The sequence below is a fragment of the Chiloscyllium punctatum genome, chromosome 5, assembly GCF_047496795.1.
Source record: "Chiloscyllium punctatum isolate Juve2018m chromosome 5, sChiPun1.3, whole genome shotgun sequence".
Taxonomy (NCBI): domain Eukaryota; kingdom Metazoa; phylum Chordata; class Chondrichthyes; order Orectolobiformes; family Hemiscylliidae; genus Chiloscyllium; species Chiloscyllium punctatum.
The window spans coordinates 107668978-107691279 of NC_092743.1; the positions used below are offsets into that span (position 1 = coordinate 107668978).

Below are 22302 nucleotides of genomic sequence, written 5' to 3' on the forward strand. Positions count from 1 at the left end.
CCTCAGGAAATCTAGTAGATGCATCGATTATTGTCAATAAATACTTATTCCCACTTTTTGTTTGAGGTAGGGGATCCCCACAATCAATCAAAACTCTCATGAAAGGTTCCTCAAATGTTGGAATAAGTATTAAAGGTGCAGGTTTTATTACTGCCTCTGGTTTTCTGATTAGCTGACATGTATGACACATCTGGCAAAATTCAACTACATCCTTGTGTAGCCCAGGCTAGTAAAACTGTCTTTGTATTTTAGCCTGTGTTTTCCTCATTTCTAAATGACCTCCAAGTAGTAGCTCAGGTGCCACTCACAGCACATCCCTACTGGCAAAACAATTTGATGAACATCTGCCCATTTCTCATCTGCTTGAATGTGTGATGGTCTCCATTTCCTCATTAAGACATCATTTGTTAAATAATAACACACAGGGATGCATGCACACTCTCCTTTTCTGTATATGCCTTTTGATACAACTGCTTTAAGTTCTTGTCTTTCTCTTGCAACTCAATAAGCTTAGCAGAGCGAAAGAAACTTGTATGTTTACCTATTTGCTCCTGCTCTGTCCCACTTATCTGATCAAGAAAAGTCTTTGATAAAGCTATTTCAGCTTCCTTATCTGTGCCTTTTGATCTCTCCTGTTTCAGTTTCTGACTCTGCAATCTCATTAAGACACAATCTGGGAAGATTCCTGGATAAACATCCTACATTGCTTCAGTTGCCTGTGTCTCCACTGACTTTTCAGCTAGAGTAGGCAGCACACCTACTGGTGAATCATCTATATCATTTGCAAGGACAAATTGTATTCCTGGAGCTGAGAGTTTGTCCAGTACTCCTACCACAAATTATCCACTCTTTTCTGGACACTCTAGCCTCACTTTACATAACTGAGTGCTTTTTGTCTCACCATGAATTCCTTTTACCAGTACCTTTTCTGGTAATAGTCCGTCAGGAGTACACATCTCCTCATTCTTCAGCATCAGAGACTAAGAGGATCCTGTGTCCTTAATATTGTAACCTCAGTGCCTACTACTCCTGGCCTATCAGAATAAACTTTACCCTTGCATGTATACTTTTTATACAAATCAGGCACGTCCTCCTTTACCAACTTCTGATCAGCTTGTATAATCTGAAGCAGCTGTCTATGCTTTCTGTTACCAGTCCAACAAAACTCACAGGCTTGTCCTATTTTCCTACATCTGACTGTCTCCTAGCCCTCCAACACTGTGATTTCATTTGGCCCATTTTATTACAATGAAAACACCAGAGCTTTTAACCTTCTTTATCCCCTTCAAGGGTTTCCTTTTTATCCTGTGCTAAGTTATCCTTATGATCTTCACTGAGATCTACCTTTCCCTTTCCATGTGAGGATTTCTCTTTGCCCCAATGTCTCTCCCGTATGGACTGAAATTGATTCTGGAAGCCAAGCTGGTTTAATGGACCAGCTCATAACCATCAGCTACTTGAGCTGCTAACCTTGCCGTTTTAACTCTCTGCTCTTCCACGTGAGTTTGCGCTGTTTCAGTCAGTACATTTTTGAATTCCTCCAAAATAATTACCTCTGTAAGGGCAGTGTAGATTTGCTCTATTTTTAAAGCTCTCATCCATCTATTGAAATTACTCTGTTTGATCCTTTCAAACTCAATATAGGTTTGACCAGGGTCCCTCCTTAGATTCCTGAAACGTTGTCTATGGGGTTCTGGTACAAGCTGGCTTTTTTCACCTTCTCATACTCCCCAGACATCTCCTCTGATAGTGATGTGAAGACCTTACTAGCCCCACCTACAAGTTTGTTTGGATCACTGGCCACTGCATTTGTTTAGCCACTTTTTCAAATGAGTTGAAAAATGCTTCCACATACTTCTCATCAAATTTAGGCAAAGCTTGAACATACTTAAACAGTTTCTCATCAGGCTTTGGCCCACCATGGGTATGCTTATCCCCACTCTCTTCCTCACTAGACTTGCCTTCAGCCTTCATCTCCATCCTTTTAAGCTGGCTTTCCTTGCTAAGTGTCAGTTTTTGAAGTTCAAACTCTCTCTCTTTCTTTCTCTTCTGCTAAAGCCATTCAATCGTTTTCTTTCTCTTCTGCTTCTAACCACAAGTCAAACTGTTTCATTTCTGCTGCCCTTTCCTTATCTCTCACCTCCAACTCATTTGCAATTTAATTCTTGCCACTTTTACAGATCCTGATGGTGTTTCAAGCACATTTAAATGCTGAGCTACTGTTGAAATCACCACATCTTTCCTCACATTAGGAGGTAGCTTCAACCCCAGCTTGTCTACTAACTCCTGCAGCTTGGTCTTATTCACCTTCTGTAAAACTTCCAAAGTCTACCTCCAGAAAACTCTTGGCGATTGAAAGAGCCATTACTATCCCAAGCCTTTGTCTACCCAACCAAACCAACACCCGAAATAAATACACTAGCACCTACCATTCGCTGTTTAAATCCCACAAAGAACCCCCACTCCGTTATGGACTAGGCCAAACCACTCAAAACATTCTTAAGCAGGCAGCCCCAGACCATAACTTTGCAATTTGTTTCGGTAAGTGTACAGTAAACATTACCCGGAGTAAGTTAGCTAGGTTGACTACTAGGTTTTAAAACAAACAAAAATTTATTCATAAAATTATGAATGAAGCTTATCAAGTTTTCAACCATTAGAAATGGATTCTCTGCTCTGGTGCTGTCCTTTAATGCACACTCTTTCAATCTCTTCCATACAGCTTGTATTGTCTCTCCTTATTCTTCTCACCAATGTGTGTCACCTCACACTTTTCTAAGTTAGATTATATTTATGTATCCACCCATTCAAGCAGTCTATGCCCTACTGAGGATTGTTACCACATTTCTGATTGTTTACTGTACTTCCATGTTTCATGCCATCTCCCGCAAGTTTCAAAATTAAGCTCTTTAGCCCTAAGTCGAAGTCATTAATGTTTATCATAAGCAGCAGTGGTCGTTTTGCTGAACCATGGAGGTTTCATCTGTGAGGAGAAAGTGAGGACTGCAGATGCTGGAGATAGAGTCGAGAGTGTGGTGCTGGAAAAGCACAGCAGGTCAGGCAGCATCCGAGGAGCAGGAGAGTCGACGTTTCGGGCATAAGCACCCATTCCCCTGATGAAGGGCTTATGCCCAAAACATTGATTTTCCTGTTCCTTGGATGCTGCCTGACCTGCTGCACTTTTCCAGCAACACATTTTCAGCTGTAGTTGTCATCTCCCAATCTTAGGGCCAGGGAGCCTGGGTTCAAAAAACAAAAAACAATACAGCACAGAAACAGGCCACTCTGGCCCTCCAAGCCTGCACTGACACATTTTGCTCTTCTATACTAAAACTGTCTCTACTTACAGGGTTCATATCCCTCTATTCCTTTCCTATTCATGTATTTGTCCAGGTGCTTCGTGAATGCTGCTACCCCCTCCTCTGGCAGCACGTTCCAGGCACTCACCACCCTTTGTGTGAAAAATGCCCCTTGCACATTTCTTTTAAACTTGTCCCCTCGCACCTTGATCCTGTGTCCTCTAGTAATTGACCCATCCACCTTGGGAAAAGCCTCATACTTTCCACTCTATCCATGCCATTCACAATCTTATAAAACTCTATCCCGTCGCCCCTCAACCTCCTGCATTCCAGTGAAAGCAAACCCAGTCTAGCCAACCCTTCTTCATCGTTAAAATCCCCCCTACCAGGCAACATATGGTTAAACCTTTTCTGTACTCTCTCCAGAGCATCCACATCATTCTGGTAGTGCGATGAGCAGAACTCTACATAATATTCCAAGTGTGGCCTAACTAAAGTTCTATAAAGCTGCAGTATTACTTGCCTATCCTTATACTCAGTGCCTGTTCCAATGAAGGCAAGCATTCCATAAGCCTTTTCTACTACCTTATCTATCCGTGCTGCCACCTTCAGTGATCTGTGCACCACATTCTCGACTCTGATCTCCAGCATCTGCAGTCCTCAATACGCCTAAGGTCTCTGCCATTCACTGTATAACTTCCACCTGTACTTGACCTTGCAAAATGCATCACCTCGCATTTGTTCAGATTAAAGTCCTCCAGCCATTTTTGTGCCCATGCCTCTAAGTGATCTATATCCTGCTGTATCCTCTGACAATCCTCCTCACTATCTACAATTCCACCAATCTTTGTATCGTCCACAGACTTACTAGTTAGACCAGCCACGTTTTCCTCCAAATCATTTACACAGATCACAAACAGCAGAATTCCCAGCACTGATCCCTGTGGAACACCACTAATCATAGCCCTCCAATCTGAAAATCATCCTTCCACCATAAATCTCTGTCTCCTATGACTAAACTATTTCTGTGTACATCTTGCCAGCTCGCACCTGATACCATGTGACTTCACCCTTTGTACCAGTCTGCCATGAGAGACCTTGTTAAAGGCTTTACTGAAGCCCACGTAGACAACATCAACTGCTTTTCCCTCAACAATCATCTTTGTCACCTCCTCAAAAAACTTGATTAAGTTAGTGAGGCATGACTTTTCCCCGCACAAAGCCATGCTGTTTATCACTAATTAGTCTATTTGCTTCCAAATTCAAATAGATATTGTCTAGATTAGATTAGATTATTTACAGTGTGGAAACAGGCACTTCGGCCCAACAAGTGTACACCAACCCGCCGAAGCGCAACCCACCCAGACCCATTCCCCTACATTTACCCCTTCATCTAACACTATGGGCAATTTAGCTTGGCCAATTCACCTAACCGTCACATTTTTGGATTGTGGGAGGAAACCGGAGCACCCGGAGGAAACCCACGCAGACACAGGGAGAATGTGCAAACTCCACACAGAGAGTCGCCTGAGGCGGGAATTGAACCTGGCTCTCTGGTGCTGTGAGGGAGCAGTGCTAACCACTGTGCAACCATGCTGCCCTCTGTCGGAATCTTTTCCAATAACGTTCCTACCACCGATGTGAGACTGACTCACAGGCCTGTAATTTTCAGGATTACCACTGCTATCCTTCTTAAACAATGGGACAACATTGGCTGTTCAAGTCCCAACTGCTCCTGATTTGCATCATAAAACATCTGATCAACTTGGTTAAAAATATCTACAAGCACCAAAATAAGCCAATCAGTCCAATCAGTCCATGCCAGTGTTTATGGTCCATTCAAGCAAGCTCCAACTTTTTTTTTCATTTAAATCCACCATTGTATTCCCTTCTCCCTTGTCAAGCTTCCATTTAAATACATCATGTTTGAACAATGAAGTAACATTTACAGTCCTCCTGTTCCTGTACCTAAGGAAGATTAGAAGTTTAAGTTCGTGCTTTGCAGTTTCTAACCTTACTTCCCTGATTAATAGTCGAGAGTGTGGTGCTGGAAAAACACAATGGGTCAGGCAGCATCCGAAGAGCAGGAGAATCGACGTTTCAGGCATAAGTCCCCATTCCTGATGAAGGGCTTATGCCCGAAATGTCAATTCTCCTGCTCCTCAGGATGCTGTCTGACCTGCTGTGCTTTTCCAGCACCACACTCTCGACTCTGATCTCCAGCATCTGCAGTCCTCACTTTCTCCTAGGTTCCCTCATTAATATCCAGCTCTCCTTTCCGGAGTGGGTGAGTTCTCCATTTTAATTCCTGACGGCCTCCCTCGTGCCTCCTCTTTATCCAAAGTGATCACATTCAGTTTCCCGGAAACTTCTTGTATATCATGGATTAGGCAATGTCATCTTCCTTGGTTAAGACCAATGCAGATTAGCTGCAAAACCTAATGATTAGTCAATGTTTTGTTTCATTAACCAGTGGACAGGAATGGAATATCCTGGCCAACGTTTGCCTCTGCAAATAACAACGCACCAACTAATCCACACGATAGCTTGACATCTGACCCTGCAATCGGTGGACAAATGATCATAGAGAGTAAGTGAAAAAAAATTAACCCTGACTTTGTCTGAACTGAACTGTGGATATAATTGATCAGCAGGGGATAGAAATATTTTTTGCCTGTGTAACATTTCAAATGATTAATGAAGGATTTTTGAGTTGTTAAAAGTGAAATACATTAGACAATGGAAAGATGATATAACTGGGTGAGGTGTGAGTCTTTAGACACATGATGGCAGCTACATAAAGAATCAAAAGATACACACATTCAAGAAAAGTAAAGCAAGATCCCACACCCAGTGCAGTTGACACAGTGACATCCTATAACATGCATTTTGAGCAAAGCTTTGCCTGATGATAACGTGTAACTGGTAAAAAGATGTTTACACATTCAAACTATTCACACAGCATTTCCATCTTTCTCTTCTGGAATTAATAATCGAAATATCACGAGAAATCACTGCCACTGGGGGTAGTTTGAGAATTAGGAGTCAGTTTAAACAAAGCTCTGTTAATAAAAAGCAGAACACACAGCTGTCAGATTGTTGGAAAAACCCAGCTCTTCCACTAAAATCCTCTTTATGAAATGAGATTGCTGCTTTTAGCCAATATTAGGCTCTCATCAGACATCTATCTACCTGCTCTCTGGAACAGCCCAGTAGACCCCTGAGTAATTGGCAGCTAGGATTTGGAATGAATACTTTTCCACACAGTGGCGAATTTACTTAAATGATACAGCTGAATTTGCATTTTGAAGGAGTAAGCTAGTGTAGTATTCTTGCACTTGCCAACACCAAACCGGAAACGGTGAACTTATGATCCTGTTTAGGCTGGGAAATACTTTTATGTACATGGGATTCTGTGCAGGAAAGATAAAGGAGATCATGTGCCGTGACTGCAGCAAAAGGATATTTGTTGAGATTATCAGTTGCATACTGAGTTCATGATGCAGTGAGCTAGCGTGCCCACTGAACTAGTGAGTCAGTGCACCAAGTCAGATTTTTGTATCAATTTGAAGGAAACACTATTGGGCACTGAAGGCGTGTGTCATCTTTAAGTTTGTGAGATATTTGAAACATTTGCTGTTTTGTTCTTTCTGAGGAAACTAATGATATACCTTCCTTTACTTGAAGATACGACTTTTGTTGGATTCAAGGGCACATGTTCCAACAAACTGAATGTTATGTTTATCACTAATCCAATGAATGAGGATTTTCAGCATCCCATTCTGGTGAAGGGAATCACTATTGTGGACAGTGAGGAGCGAGGCAAAGTCTTCATACACAGACCTAATGTGGCGTGAGTTATTGTGAAACTGAAATCAGCAATAGTTTCAGAACTCATTTACTAAGCATTAACAGGTGTTTGTGTGCTGACCTCAGTCATGAATGCTCGTTTTCTCATGCTGCATATAAACAAGGTGTAAATATTGATCTCTTCACCAGGAAATTGCACACTGACTGCAGTCCCAACCCCAATACACTTAAAGGCCTTTAATGTTGTTTAGAAAGGCAGGAAGTAGAAATTCAACTCAGACGATGCTGTCCCACCTCCCATTATAAACAACATCTGATCTTTAATTCTATTGACCCCAATGAAGCTGAATAACAGGCCATGCAAGGAACATGCATCTCATGCAAAGCCATCTGCTCCTCAAACTGAGCAGAAATCACCAACCTTGTGTGTATAAAGTCTTCAACACAGTCATGTTTCAGTTGAGCACACTCAACTCCCAATCAGAAGGCTGGACCTAATTGGATACCCTGTGTGCTGTAATGATTCTATTCTGCAATGGATTTCAGTCCCTCTACAGGGATTTAAGTACAACATCAAGGCTTATTTTGAGGAGTGCAGCAATGTCAGAGGTGAGACATTCAACCAAGGCCCATTAGTCCTCTCAGGTGGACATCAGGAGAGTTCTCTTCAAGGGCTGGCAACAATATTTACCTCAATCAGCATCTCAAAAAAACAGACTATGTGGTCATTGCTTTGTATAAATTGACTGCCATGTTTTCTACAATACAGCAGTGACTACACTTCTAAAATACTTAATTGGCTCAAAAGCTCTTTGGGACATTGTGTTATTGTGAAAATTACCAAAAATATATCACTTCCAACAATACTTGAAATACAGGTTTGCAGAGAATGCACATGAAACATACAGTTCTTCTTTACACAGGCAGATGTTTTTGACATAGATTGTGTGTCTGTGTTCATAAATATGTGTATATGTATGTGTGTGTGCACGTGTGAAAATGTGTGTGTGTGAACATATGTAAATGTGTACGCGAATATATCCATGCATGCATTGGTTTGTGAATGTGTGTCTGTGTTTATAATATATTTTTGTGTGTTTGTGAATGTACTTATATGCACATATTGGTTGTGATTACGGTAGCGCCTCAACATACGAACAACCCCATTCACAAACAAATCGGTTTACGAACAGGATTGTAAGTAAAATTTTGCTTCAAAGTAAGTATGAAATTCAAGGTACGAACGAAGGTACAAATGCAAAAAGCCCCTGGTTTCATTGTCATTGTTCTGCTTTTCTACGCGTGCTTTGATCGCAAAAGCTCTCAGGCCCGGCGTGATCTCATTCAGTTCGTCTTTGGCGCGTGCGCTGTGAACATCCAACATCCACACATTCTTATGCTTTTTTTTTGTTTTTAGCATTAAATTAGCCCTCATTATGGCTCCCAAGAAAATGAATAGTGGTAGTGATAGTGGTGTTAAGAAACCGAAACGTATTACTATAGAAACGATAAAGGAAATGATAGCTAAACATGAGAATGGTGCTCGTGTATCTGATCTCGCTATGCAGTATGACATGGCGACATCGGCTATCTGTACTATCCTAAGGAACAAAGAGGCACTAAAGGCAGCTGACGTGGCTAAAGGAGTGACTATTTTAACAAAGCAAAGGCCTAAATTGTTAGACGAGGTTGAAAAATTATTATTAGTTTGGATAAATCAAAAAAAGCTTGCTGGAGATAGTGTTAACGAGACTATAATCTGCGAGGAGGCTCTACACATACACCGTGATTTATTAGCGACATTGCCGAGTACAAGTACTGCTAGCGTTGAAGAATTTAAAGTCAGCAGAGGCTGGTTTGATAAATTTCGTCAACGAACTGGAATCCATAGTGTAATAAGGCATGGAGAAGCGGCTAGTTTGGACAAAAAGGCAACGGAGGACTTTGTGAAGGAATTCAATAAGTTTGTCGAAGGTGAAGGTTATGTCTCACATCAAGTTTTTAACTGTGATGAAACTGGACCTTTCTGGAAAAAAATGCCCAAAAGGAGCTACATAACCCAAGAGGAGAAGACACTACCGGGCCACAAACCAATGAAGGACAGGCTAACACTTTTATTGTGCGCGAAGGCAAGTGGGGATTGCAAGATTAAGCCTCTATTAGTCTACCACTCTGAAAGTCCTCGCGTTTTTAAACGCAATAATGTGTTGAAGGCTAAACTCCCAGTAATGTGGAGGGCGAATAGCAAGGCTTGGGTCACATGAATGATTTTTATGGAATGGTTGACGGAAGTTTTTGCACCAGCTGTCAAGGAATATCTTGAAACAAATAATTTGCCACTTAAGTGTCTTCTAGTAAAGGACAATGCTCCTGCCCATCCACCAAATTTGGAAGAAGACTTGGACATTGAATACGACTTCATAAAAGTAAAGTTCCTTCCTCCCAACACCACTCCTCTCATCCAACCCATGGCCCAGAATGTCATTGCAAATTTCAAAAAATTATATACGAAGGCTCTGTTCGTCAGGTGTTTCCAGGTCACCAATGACACAGATTTGACCCTGGGTCAGTACTGGAAGGATCACTTCAATATCCTCCACTGCATAAGCCTTATTGATAAGGCATGGAACGAGGTCTCTTTCCGTACGTTGCAGTCGCCCTGTAGGAAACTTTGGCCAGATTGTGTACCTGAGAGAGACTGCGAGGGTTTTGAGGAGGAGACATCAGAAAATGTAGTGAACGAGATTGTGACCCTGGGCCAAAATATGGGCTTGGAAGTCGATGAGGATGATGTGGTGGAGCTGGTGGACGACCACAGACAAGAACTCAGCACAGAAGATCTTGTTGAAATTCAACAGGAGCAGGTGAAGGTTATGCAGCAGGAGCATTCTGGAGAGGAGGAAAAAGAGAGGGAAGATGTATCAAGTGTTCAAATCAAAGACATTTGTAGCAAATGGAGTGAAGTGCAGGCTTTTGTGGAGAGGCATCACCCTAACAAAACTGTGACCAACAGAGCAGTGAGCAGTTTAAATGACAATGTGATGTCTCATTTTCGGAAAATTCTGCAACAAAGGAAAAAACAAGTTTCTCTGGATCGTTTTCTTGTGGCATCACCAACCTCCAAGAGACAAAAAAGAAAAAAGACTCCGGAAATATCCGAACATTGGGAAAATTGATTCAGTTCGCAAACTTTTCGGTTCGCAAACTGGGTCCCGGAACGGATTAAGTTCGTAAATCGAGGCGCTACTGTATGTGTTTGTGTGATTGTGCATTGTTATATATTGTTTCCAGATTGAAAATGTGGAGAGGGGACATTTCCAGGTTCGACAAACCAAATCCAATAAAATCAGGTCTCAGAGATTGGATGTTCATTCTGAGGTGGCAGGGTTCCTTGAATGATGGGCTAGAAGACTACAGGATATGAGACAAGGCTGTTAACGACAGATGTGGGCTGGGCGTGATGCCTGGACCCATGCACTGGTGTTTAATTTTTTAAAAATCTAAAAACAAAACATCCCTCCTCCTCACATCTCCTCACACACACCCTTTCCATCATTCCATTTTGTTTCCATGCCAACTAATACCACCTGATATCCTCCATGCTAACTGTACACTATATGCCATCTGCTGCGGCAAGGTGGCACAGTGGTTAGCACTGTTGCCTCACAGCGCCAGAGACCCGGGTTCAATTCCCGCCTCAGGCGACTGACTGTGTGGAGTTTGCACGTTCTCCCCGTGTCTGCGTGGGTTTCCTCCGGGTGCTCCGGTTTCCTCCCACAGTCCAAAGATGTGCAGGTCAGGTGAATTGGCCATGCTAAATTGCCCGTAGTGTTAGGTAAGGGGTAGATGTAGATGTAGGGGTATGGGTGGGTTACGCTTCGGCGGGGCGGTGTGGACTTGTTGGGCCGAAGGGCCTGTTTCCACACTGTAAGTAATCTAATCTAATCTATTCATTTAATATAACCTTGTACAGGTTTCATTCAAGTGCATTAGAATTCATAATTCCACAACAAAGAGTCCAAAAGCACTTGTAGCTGTCAATCAAACTGATATGCAATACACTGCACTCTGAAAATGGCTTCTTGTGAAATTATGCAATACAAAAGAGGGATGTAAGTCTTCAGAACTGTGGGTAAATCCATTGGTTGTTCGACAATCCATTGACAGTTCTAATGGGTTTAGGCATATTCATGCCTATTCGTAACAATCTCAAATAGGACCTGACACTGCCCTGACCCAAAGGCACCTGACCAATTACAGAACAACCTCGACTATCCAAACGAGACGGGCGGAGAATTTTGTTCAGATAACCGATCCGATCATAAACAAAGGAAGCATTTATGAGATTTATGAAATCTTGTTTGGATAACCGAGGTTATTCTGCAGACCATATCCCCTGAGAGGTAGTCTGGTTATCTAAAATAAATTTACTGAAACCAAACTGCTCTGACCTGGTCTGCTGTATGCACTGTGGGTCCCACACAGCCGGGATACCAAAATGGGATTTAACTGGAGTCATTTAAATGTGCAAAGGCCATGCTAACTCTAAACCAGAATTCCTAAAGATGCATTCAGGGGCAGAACTTTGGATTTTTAAGAAATTTCATCACAACAGGCAGACTATCCATTGTGATGTAAATCTAGGCCTATGTTTATGTGTGTATACCTCTACAGGGGTGTGTGTTTCTGTATAAGTCCATGTATTTATGCGTGTGTGTATGTATGTGTGCATGTGTGTGTGCATGCGTGTGTCAGGGAGGAAGGGGGAATCCCTCACCTTCCCTCTCCTCCATTCCCTTTCTGTTCCCATTGGTGCACTGTTTATCTGTAAGTTCTCCAGTTTGACCACTCCAACCAACTCCTGCATTTGCCCTGAGATAGTAGCTAGCTTGCTGAGTGTTTCCCGCAGACTCTGTTTTGTTTTCAGCTTTCTGTCTGCGATGTATTGTTGCATTCTCTGTTTCCCTCATTCTTTTGATGACCTCACTTCAGAAAAAGGCCCATTCTGACCCAGTTGTCTTTGATGCTGTTGACCATTCACAGGAAAGTAAACCCTGCGGACTGTGTGGACATGGTCTGTGATGCCAAGAAGAAGACACTGCTGAAAGATCTTGATGGCTCATTCCTGGGGGCAGTTGGAGCAGTTGTCCCCCAGTCAGAATATGAATGGGATGGTGACCTTCGCTACGGGACTGGGGATTATCGAATTCCAAAAACCATGTTGACACATTTAAATGGCAATCGTATTCCAGTCTCTCAGATTGCACCACACAAAGGTTTGGAACTAAACCTTTTGATTGATTGGACCCTGTATGTGGTTTGGTGTTTCAGTCAAACTTTAGTGTAAGAAGGAAGAATGAGAGCAAGTTGAGTAATGAGGAATGAAGGTGGAAGAGAGAAAAGCAGCAGAGTCTTTATTTCAGGTTCAGAAGAAAATTATATTAGTCTGAAAACTTTAACCCTCTCCACAAACCTGCTAAATGTTTCCAGTATTTTCTGTTTTTATTTCAGATTCCTGGAGTCCACAGCATGTCAGTGAATAATGTGTTCAGAGAATTTAGTTCCGTGTGTGGACCACATGAGTGATTACTGGGATGGGTGAAGAGAGTGGAATTATCTGCCAAGGAAGCTAATAATGAGTTATCAGTTTTATTGCTTGGCAACAAATCATCAGGTTGTTTCACACCCTGAATGATTTCCTGTGCATTTAAATTGACTGGTCTGATCTAATCAAATGTGCACTTTCTCTAACAATAAGCCAATTGGACAGTTGTTTTGCTCTGACCCAAAGAACTGACAGCAGCAAAGTTGAAATGTAACATTCAGGGAATCTCAGTGATGGTTTACAGGGATCCAAACTAAACTAAGGAGAGACTGGGACACAGAGCTTTCTGTTTATTTTCTCCCTGTCTTTCCCCACTGTGATACTTAAAATGCATCACTAATTAAGTGTTTGTTTCTGATATAAGATCATTGCCCTGAAATGTTGATCTGAAATTTGTGATCAATGGCTAAATAATAACACTCACTGCTGACCTCGAACAAAAGAATATCACACACAATTCACCTGAATATGGGAAGGATGTTGTTAAACTTGAGAGGGTGGAGAAGACTTACAAGGATGTTGCCAGGACTGGAGGGTTTGAGCTACAGGGAGAGGATGAATAGGCTGGAACTATTATTCCTGAAGCATCAGAGGTTGAGGGGTGACCTTACAAAATCATGAGAGGCATGAATAGGATGGATCACTAAAGTGTTTTACCTAGGGTAGGGGAGTCCAAACCTGAAAGGCATAGGTCTACAGTGGGAGATGAAAGATTTAAAAAGGACCTGAAGAGTAACTTTTCATGCAGAGGGTGGTGTGTATGGAACAGCTGGATTGTGCTTCTTGGACAAGAGATGACTTAACAGAGTTATTCAAACTCATGAAGGATTTTAGAGTGAATAAAGAGAAACTGCTTCCAGCAGTAGGAATGTTGCTAACCAGAGGACACAGATTAAAGATGATTAGCAAAAGAACCAGAAAGATTTCTTTACATTGCAGGTTTTAGTGGTCTGAATCTGCCTGAAAGGGCAATAGGAGCAGGTTTGAAGCTTTGAAGAAGGAATTGGATAAATGCTTGAAGTTGAAGTAATTGTTTAAATGTTGCACAAGAGTGGGAAGATTGGGGATTGATGCAGGTACAATGGATTGATAGTCTTGTCTGTGCTCAATCAATCTGTCAGCTTTGTAAATAGACAGACTTGCTTCTCCTCTATTCAGGTTGAAAAATGAATGATATTTAAAAGGGATGAATAGTTTCTGTTTCTGTCACATCTTTATCAGTACAGTACTAAATCACCATTTATTGTTTTCCCACAGGAATTATTCGAGATTCCACTTGTACCTACATGCCTGATTGGCAAAGCTACAAATGCTTTGGGCTAAACTATGAAATACTGGTTATTGAAAGCCTGGATCCTGATTCAGAGACCAGGCGGGTGTCCCCAGTAGCTCTGCTTACAGAGGGTTACGTTGACCTTATTAATGGTATGTATCATTTCAAATCTGCATCATTTATATTTCACAAAACAACAAAATATTTATTGTAAAGAAGTGATGAAAGATGGTCAGAGAGTCACAGGCAATTTAGGAAGCGGATGTTGTAATGGGTCAGCACACCGAAGTGACAAACCTTTTGCTATTTAATCTCCCCACTTTATCACAGAGCTTTCTGTTTGTTTTCTTCCCGTACATTCCTCACTGTGATACTTCAAATGCATACACAGTAGACAACAGACAATAAGTGCAGGAGTATGCCATTCTGCCCTTTGAACCTGCACCACCATTCATTATGATCATGGCTGATCATCCTTAATCAGTATCCTGTTCCTGCCTTATCTCCATAACCTTGATTCTACTATCCATGAGAGCTCTATCCAACTCTTTCTTAAACGAATCCAGAGACTGCATGCTTACCTTCATTGACTGATGTACAAGAACACCCAGATCTCTTTGTACTGCCCTTTACCTAACTTGACTCCATTTAGGTAGTAATCTGCCTTCCTGTTCTTGCCACCAAAGTGGATAACCATACATTTATCCACATTAAACTGCATCTGCCATGCATCTGTCCACTCACCTAACCTGTCCAGGTCACCTTGTAATCTCCTAACATCCTCCTCACATTTCACCCTGCCACCCAGCTTTGTATCACCAGCAAATTTGCTAATGTTACTATTAATACCATCTTCTACATCATTAATATATACTGTAAAAAGCTGTGGTCCCAGCACTGATCCCTGCGGTACCCCACTGGTATTCCGAAAGGGAGCCATTTATCACTATTCTTTGTTTCCTGTCAGCCAACCAATTTTCACTCCATGTCAGTACTTTGCCCCCAATACCATGCGCCCTAATTTTGCTCACTGTTTATTTTCTTCCTGTCTTTCCCCACTGTGATACTTAAAATGCATCACTAATTAAGTGTTTGTTTCTGATATAAGATCATTGCCCTGAAATGTTGATCTGAAATTTGTGATCAATGGCTAAATAATAACACTCACTGCTGACCTCGAACAAAAGAATATCACACACAATTCACCTGAATATGGGAAGGATGTTGTTAAACTTGAGAGGGTGGAGAAGACTTACAAGGATGTTGCCAGGACTGGAGGGTTTGAGCTACAGGGAGAGGATGAATAGGCTGGAACTATTATTCCTGAAGCATCAGAGGTTGAGGGGTGACCTTACAAAATCATGAGAGGCATGAATAGGATGGATCACTAAAGTGGGACTTTATCAAAGGCTTTCTGAAAGTCCAGGTATACTATATCCACTGGATCTCCCTTGTCCATCTTCAGAGTTACATCCTGAAAAAATTCCAGAAGATTAGTCAAGCATGATTTCCCCTTCATAAATCCATGCTGACTCTGACCTATCCTGTTACTGCTATCCAGATGTGTCATAATTTCATCCTTTATAATTGACTCCAGCATCTTTCCCACCACTGAGATCAGACTAACTGGTCTATAATTTCCTGTTTTCTCTCTCCCACCTTTCTTAAAAAGTGGTACAACTTTAGCCACCCTCCAATCCGCAGGAACTGATCCTGAATCTATCGAACTCTGGAAAATAATCACCAACGCATCCATGATTTCTCGAGCCACCTCCTTCAATACCCTGGGATGTAGGCCATCAGGCCCCGGGGACTTATCAACCTTCAGGCCTAATAGTCTCTCCAACACCAATTCCTGGCAAATATAAATTCCCTTCAGTTCAGGTCCTTCAGCCACTGTTACCTCTGGGAGATTGCTTGTGTCTTCCCCAGTGAACACAGATCTGAAATACCAATTCAACTCTTCTTTGTTCCCCGTAATATATTCCTCTGTTTCTGTCTTCAATTTTAGTCTTAACCATTTTTTTCCCTAAAAAAGCTTTTACTATCCTCCTTTATATTTTTGGCCAGTTTACCTTCATACCTCATTTTTTTCTCTGCGTATTTCCTTCTTAGTAATCTTCTGTTGTTCTTTAAAAGCTTCCCAGTCCTCCGTTTTCCCACTCATCTTTGCTATGTTATACTTTTTCTCTTTTGACTTTATATGTTTCTTAATTTCCCTCGTCAGCCACGGCCACCCCTGCCTCCTCATAGGATCTTTCTTCCTTTTTGGAATGAACTGATCCTGCATCTTCTGCATTATACCCAGAAATATCTGTGATTGTTCCTCTACTGTCATCCCTGCTAAAGTATTGGACCATTGAACTTTGGCCAGCTCCTCCCTCATAGCTCCATAGTTCCCCTTATTCAACTGAAATATTGTCACTTCCGATTGTACCCTCTCCCTTTTAAATTGCAGATTGAAGCTTATTGTATTGTGGTCACTACCTCCTAATGGCTCCTTCACTTTGAGGTCCCTGATCAATTCTGGTTCATTGCACAATACCAGATCCAGAATTGCCTTCTCCCTGATATGCTCCAGCACCAGCTGTTCTAAGAATCCATCTCGGAGGCACTCCACAAAGTCTCTTTCTTGAGTCCAATACCATCCTGATTCTCCCAGTCTACCTGCATGTTGAAATCCCCCATAACAACTGTAGTAACATCTTTGTGACAGGCCAATTTCAGCTCCTTATTCAACTTACACCCTATATCCATACTACTGTTTGGGGGCCTGTAGATAACTCCCAAGAGGATCTTTCTACCCTTAGAATTTCTCAGCTCTATCCATACTGACTCTACATCCCCTGATTCTAGGTCCCCCTGCACAAGGGACTGAATATCATCCCTTACCAACAGGGCCACCCCACCCCCTCTGCCTGTCAGTCTGTCATTATGATAGCACGTATAGCCTTGAATATTCATTTCCCAGGCCCTGTCCACTTGAAGCCATGTCTCAGTTATCCCCACAATATCGTAGCTGCCAATTTCCAAAAGACCCTCAAGCTCATCCATTTTATTTCTAATACTTCATGCATTCATATATAGTATTTTTAGTTTGTGACTGCCCTCACCCTTCCTATCAACTCCTATTTCACTCAACCTTACGGCATGATCCCTTTTTGAGTTTTCTGCTTCATTGATACCATTGTCTTGCTTGACTTTCCTTGTTCTAACTTTCCCTTCAATTTCCTTCATAAATTTCCAGTTTGTCCCCTCTCCCCCACTATTTAGTTTAAACATAGCTGTGTTGCAGTAGCAAACCTGCCTGCCAGAATGCTGGTTCCCAACCTATTAAGGTGCAAACCATCTCTTTTGTATAATTTACGCTTACCACAAAACATACCCCAATGATCCAAGAATTTAAATCCTTGCTTTCTGCACCAGTTCCCCAGCCACACGTTCAAATCCATTATCTCTGTGTTCCTGTCCTCTTCAGCCCAATGAACTGGAAGCAAACAGGAGATAACCATCCTGGATGTCCTGCTTTTTAGCCTTCTTCCGAGTTCTCCGAAGTCCCGCTGTAGTATGTTCCTCCTCTTCTTCCCAATATCATTTGTGCTGACATGTACCACCACCTCTGGCTTTGCCCTTGAGGATTTCCTGCACTCTGTCTGTGATGTCTTTAACCCTGGCACCAGGAAGGCAACACACCATCCTTAAATCCCGCCTGTTGCCACAGAAACCCCGATAAGTTCCTCTCACTATGGAGCCCCCGATCACCACGGCTCTGTGCGATGTCTGACTCCTCGGCTCTGCCTCCACGCCAACCTTTGATTGACAGACCTAGCCACCTCGCGGACTGGCAGTGTCATATGTCTCCACTGTTTCCAAAAGATTCAACTTGTTCCTGACAGGTACTTCCCCTGTGGTCTCTTGCACCTGTCTTCTCTCTGCCTTCCTCATCGTCTTCTCTCTTCTGGTATGGTCGGTGTAATAACCTCGCTGAAGGTCCTGTCCAGAAAGATCTCGTTCTCTCGGATGAGCCTAAGGTCCTCAAGTTCTTTCTTCAGTGAATTTCCAATGAAGTGTTTGTTTCTGCTGTAAGATCATTACTTGCCCTGAAATGTTGAGCGGAAATTTATGGTCGGTGGCTAAATAATAACACTCACTGCTGACCTTGAACAAAAGAATACTACACACAATTCTGCTCACAGGAAGGATGCTGTTAAACTTGAGAGGTTGCATAAAAGATTTGCAAGGATGTTGCCAGGACTGGATGGTTTGATCTATATGGAGAGGCTGAATAGGCTGGGGCTATTATCTTTGGAACTTCAGAGGCTGAGAGGTGAACTTATAAAATCATGAGGAGCATGGATAGGGTGGATAGCCCAGGTCTTTTTCCTTGTGTGGTGGAGGGGTCTAAAACTAGAGGGTATAGGTTTACAGTGGGAAGTGATTTAAAAAGGACCTGAAGAGTAACTTTTCATGCAGAGGGTGGTACATGTATGGAACATGCTGCCAGAGGAAGTGTGGAGGAGGATATGATTACAACATTTAAAAGACATCTGGATAGTACGTGAACAGGAAGAGTTTAGAGGGATACTGGCTAAATGCTGGCAAATGGGACTCGGTCAGATTGGGATGTCTGGTTGGAGCAGACGAGTTGGATTGATGGATCTGTTTCCATGTTGTATGACTTTATGACTCCATAAAGCTGAATATGAAAGTCTCTAGGACAAAGATTATCTTGGGCTCCCATCGCTTACTGGATTTTCAAAGGACTGACAGAAAGGAAAGAATAGAAAGCCCATTTGCTGTCAACTATTGATCCACAAAGCCCCTTGAGAAGTTTGTTAAGTGGAAGGGGGTGGGGGGGTGGTGGGAAGGTGATATCCAACTCAGAATCAACTTTTCAAATCGCATTCCAGTGAAGCAGAGCGATCTGTTACATTCTTTTCGGAGCCAATTAAAGTATCTCAGTTTTGTTTTAACCTGTTCTGATCTTTTCGTACCAGTATGAATACTAGGTCTTCATTAGCCCTTCCAGCCCATTGTGCTGCTAACCCTCTGAAAAGCTTCCTGCTCTCCTCAGCAAGTCAGCAATCATGCTCGATGTGGCCGACCCTAACTGTGCTGAAGTCAGGAAAGCAGCGCCTATGTCCTAGAGATACCCAGTGCCTCCCGATTTATTAGACCATTTTGGGGGGCTGTTGAGGCATGTGGTCAGGACCCAAATTATTCATGTTTCCAGCACCACTTTGGACACCAGGGTTGGATTTTCAAAGGTGAGAAAAGTTAGTGATCTTTTAAAAACATAAACCAAAATAAAATGGGTCTTATTAAATGATTCATGCTGCCAACACTGAGTGCTGAGAACATGATTGATTAAATTCCTGGACAGACTTTAAACTGTGTTGCTTGGTTCTGCGAAATTGTTTGCTAATTTTTTATTGTACCAGGCCCCGAGAATCATGCCTGTTCTTCTTCCTATGCTTGCAACAAGAGAGTCTCAATCTTCTACACAGTCGTGGCAACAAATAAGTCATACGAGTTATATTTCACCGGCGTTAGCCCTCAGAACCTACGCCTAATGCTTCTCAATACGGATGACAGCAAAGTAAGGAACTATTGATGCCACAGCTCATGTTGTATGTCTTATTTCTGCCATTTGCTGAATCTTAGTATGTTTTTCCTCATTAACCACGTGTGAGAACGGGATGTTGCCTGCATGTGTGTCTGTCTGAGGAACTTGTCAGGTGTAGAGAGGGAGGACCTGAGGATCACAGAAATAATTGGCACCTAAAGGGTGATTCACAAGAGGAGGCAACTTTAACCTCAATCATCCTTCAGAAAACTGCACCATTTGGTAAAACTTTGGCTTTATATCTTACCCAATTTTTCTCCCCTTAAAGTTAATATTGGATGGGTCCAATTCCTGAGATTTCCATCTGGAAAGATAGATTAAAATTTCTCGAATGCGCTGAGAAAGAGGTGACCAAACGCATGAGGAAGACAGATGGTGAAAGAGTGAAGATGTGGATGGAGAGGGGGAATAATACTGAGCATAATCTGGTATGGGAGTATCTAAACTTCAGTGCATGAAAATGGAACCCCTTGCTAAAAACAGTGAGTGCATAACATACCAACACATCAAAGACATAAATTCTGAACATTGTCTGCACAGTGACGTGAACCTTAATTTTTACTCGTCATTGCCTGGTATACATTGTTTCATTCCTACTGTCTTACATCTTGTCCGCAGTTGGTACAAGTCTCTCTATCAGCTACACATATACACAGCTTTGTATAGACATCCCAGGAAGATTCAAAGATTCAGCACCAGGAGGGTTTGATAAAACTTCCTGCTATTTGGATCCAAGTTGAAGAGAATATAGCATAAAAATGAACCAGCTATAAATCTAGATTGTAACTTTTAACCTGCCCCATTCCCCCTGAAAATTGGGACCAGGGAACTGGGATTAGGCATCTGCTGGACATGCGTTGGAGCATGTGACAAATCAATGCTCAATTTAAAATGGGAAATCCTAGGAAAGTGCTGGCTACAAGCATAGCAAGAAATATGGCATACACAGAAGATTATTATCTGTTATCTTTTAAGGAGCATACTACACACTTATTACACAGTAAGATTTATATTATGTGGTTGTGACTTTAATGATAGATTCTCAAGTAGATATTTGATTGTCTTGAATTTTTATTACTTATTGTATTGGTACAGACAGTGTGAGGAGTTTAAAGCACCCAGTCAAACAGGGTATTTCTGAAAAGGACCAGAGAAGGGTTAACTATTGTGTGTCAAAGTATAGCATTGTTTGGGACAGGACGGAGAGTCTATAAGTTAAATCACTATGCAGTTCACTTTGGATGAAAAGAAAGACTTGCATTTATGTAGCAGGAAGTAAAAGGCAATAAATAATTATTTTGTTTTTTAAAAAAGGTTATATGTTTGGCAATATATTACTCCACATCTCAACGACTAGATGTGTATGTGAATAATACCTTCGTACCCCCTACTAATGCAAAATGGAATGCTGACAACACTGACTTCACACTAAAGGGCCCAACCTATGCAGGTAAACCAAAGTCAAACTGTTTTCTTTATGAATCACCTGGATACTGGCAATAAGTGCACCAGACTTCAAGTGAATCTGCAATGAAATAAATGTCTCACTAACTGGACATAGTTGAATGTAACACAAACATTAACAACACTGAAATAGGCCTTTTGGCACAAAAGGTGTTTTTGATCTTCTCGAGTCTCCTCCCAAATATCTTCATCTTACCTCACCAGCACATCCTTCTCTTCCTTTCTCCATCACGTGTTTACCCAGCGTTCCCTTAAATTTGTCTAAATGATTCACCTCAACCACTCCGTATCTAAACAAGTTCCACATTCTCATCACCCTCTGGATAAAGATATTTCTCCTGAATTTTTTTAGTGAGACTAGTTTCGGGCTCCTAATGAATGGAACCATTTTCTAATAAGCCACCTAATCAAACCTTTTCATGACCTTAAAGAACTCTCTGTCAGATAAATGATTATGTCTTATGTGGAAAAGAAAGACACTAATCATTTTTTGATGTCTTCACAGGAGAATTCACTCCCAAGTTGGACTCCTCTGTCATTGGAGAAAATTACTTTGACAGAACCTATCAGATGCTTAATGTTCTGGTGAGAGGATCAACTCCAATTGAGATCCATACAACTCCTGTCCTTCACATCTCCTTTAATCTACCTGCAATGACAGTGGATGAATTTTACGGCCCCAATCTAGTAGAAAATCTTGCCCTGTTCCTTCATGTACCTCAAAGTAAGATCCGCATTATTAACATTGTGCGTGAGACAGGGCTCCGCAGGAAGCGTGCTACAGGGATCACAGTTGAAGTGGAAATCGGAGACCCACCATCAGAGCATTTTTCTGTGGACAATAGTAACTCTACCAACACCACCTCTACTGAAGGTAATCACAGACTTTGTACATCTGCTGCTCATCACTTTGTGTGTACCTGAAGAATGATATCCAGAGTAATTGACTGTGATCTCCAGGATGAGTCATCCAAATGTTGAGAATTCAAATCCCAATAAAGCATATTATTAAATTGAATTCAATAAATGTGGCAACTTCCAGGCCAATGCCAGGGAAGTGATCAGGACAAACTGTGGGATTGTCTTAAAAACAAAAAACAACTGGGTCATTAATCTCCTTTGGGGAGTGAACTTGTTGTCTACAGGGCATGGATTCAGTCCCACACGATGAGGATAAATCCTCATTGCCATCTGAAATGGCATAACACCCCAATAGCCACTGAAT

The 22302-nt window shown here is 41.8% G+C and overlaps 1 protein-coding gene across 1 annotated transcript in view; it reads left to right on the forward strand.

The window, feature by feature from the left end:
- Positions 1–22302, forward strand: part of LOC140476805 (fibrocystin-L-like) — a 261275-nt gene that overhangs the window by 223747 nt on the left and 15226 nt on the right. The window contains 7 exon segments of the mRNA XM_072569599.1: positions 5773–5889; positions 6987–7152; positions 12153–12385; positions 13972–14139; positions 19429–19586; positions 20928–21063; positions 21583–21951. Of these exon segments, the coding sequence (XP_072425700.1) occupies positions 5773–5889; positions 6987–7152; positions 12153–12385; positions 13972–14139; positions 19429–19586; positions 20928–21063; positions 21583–21951 (1347 nt within the window).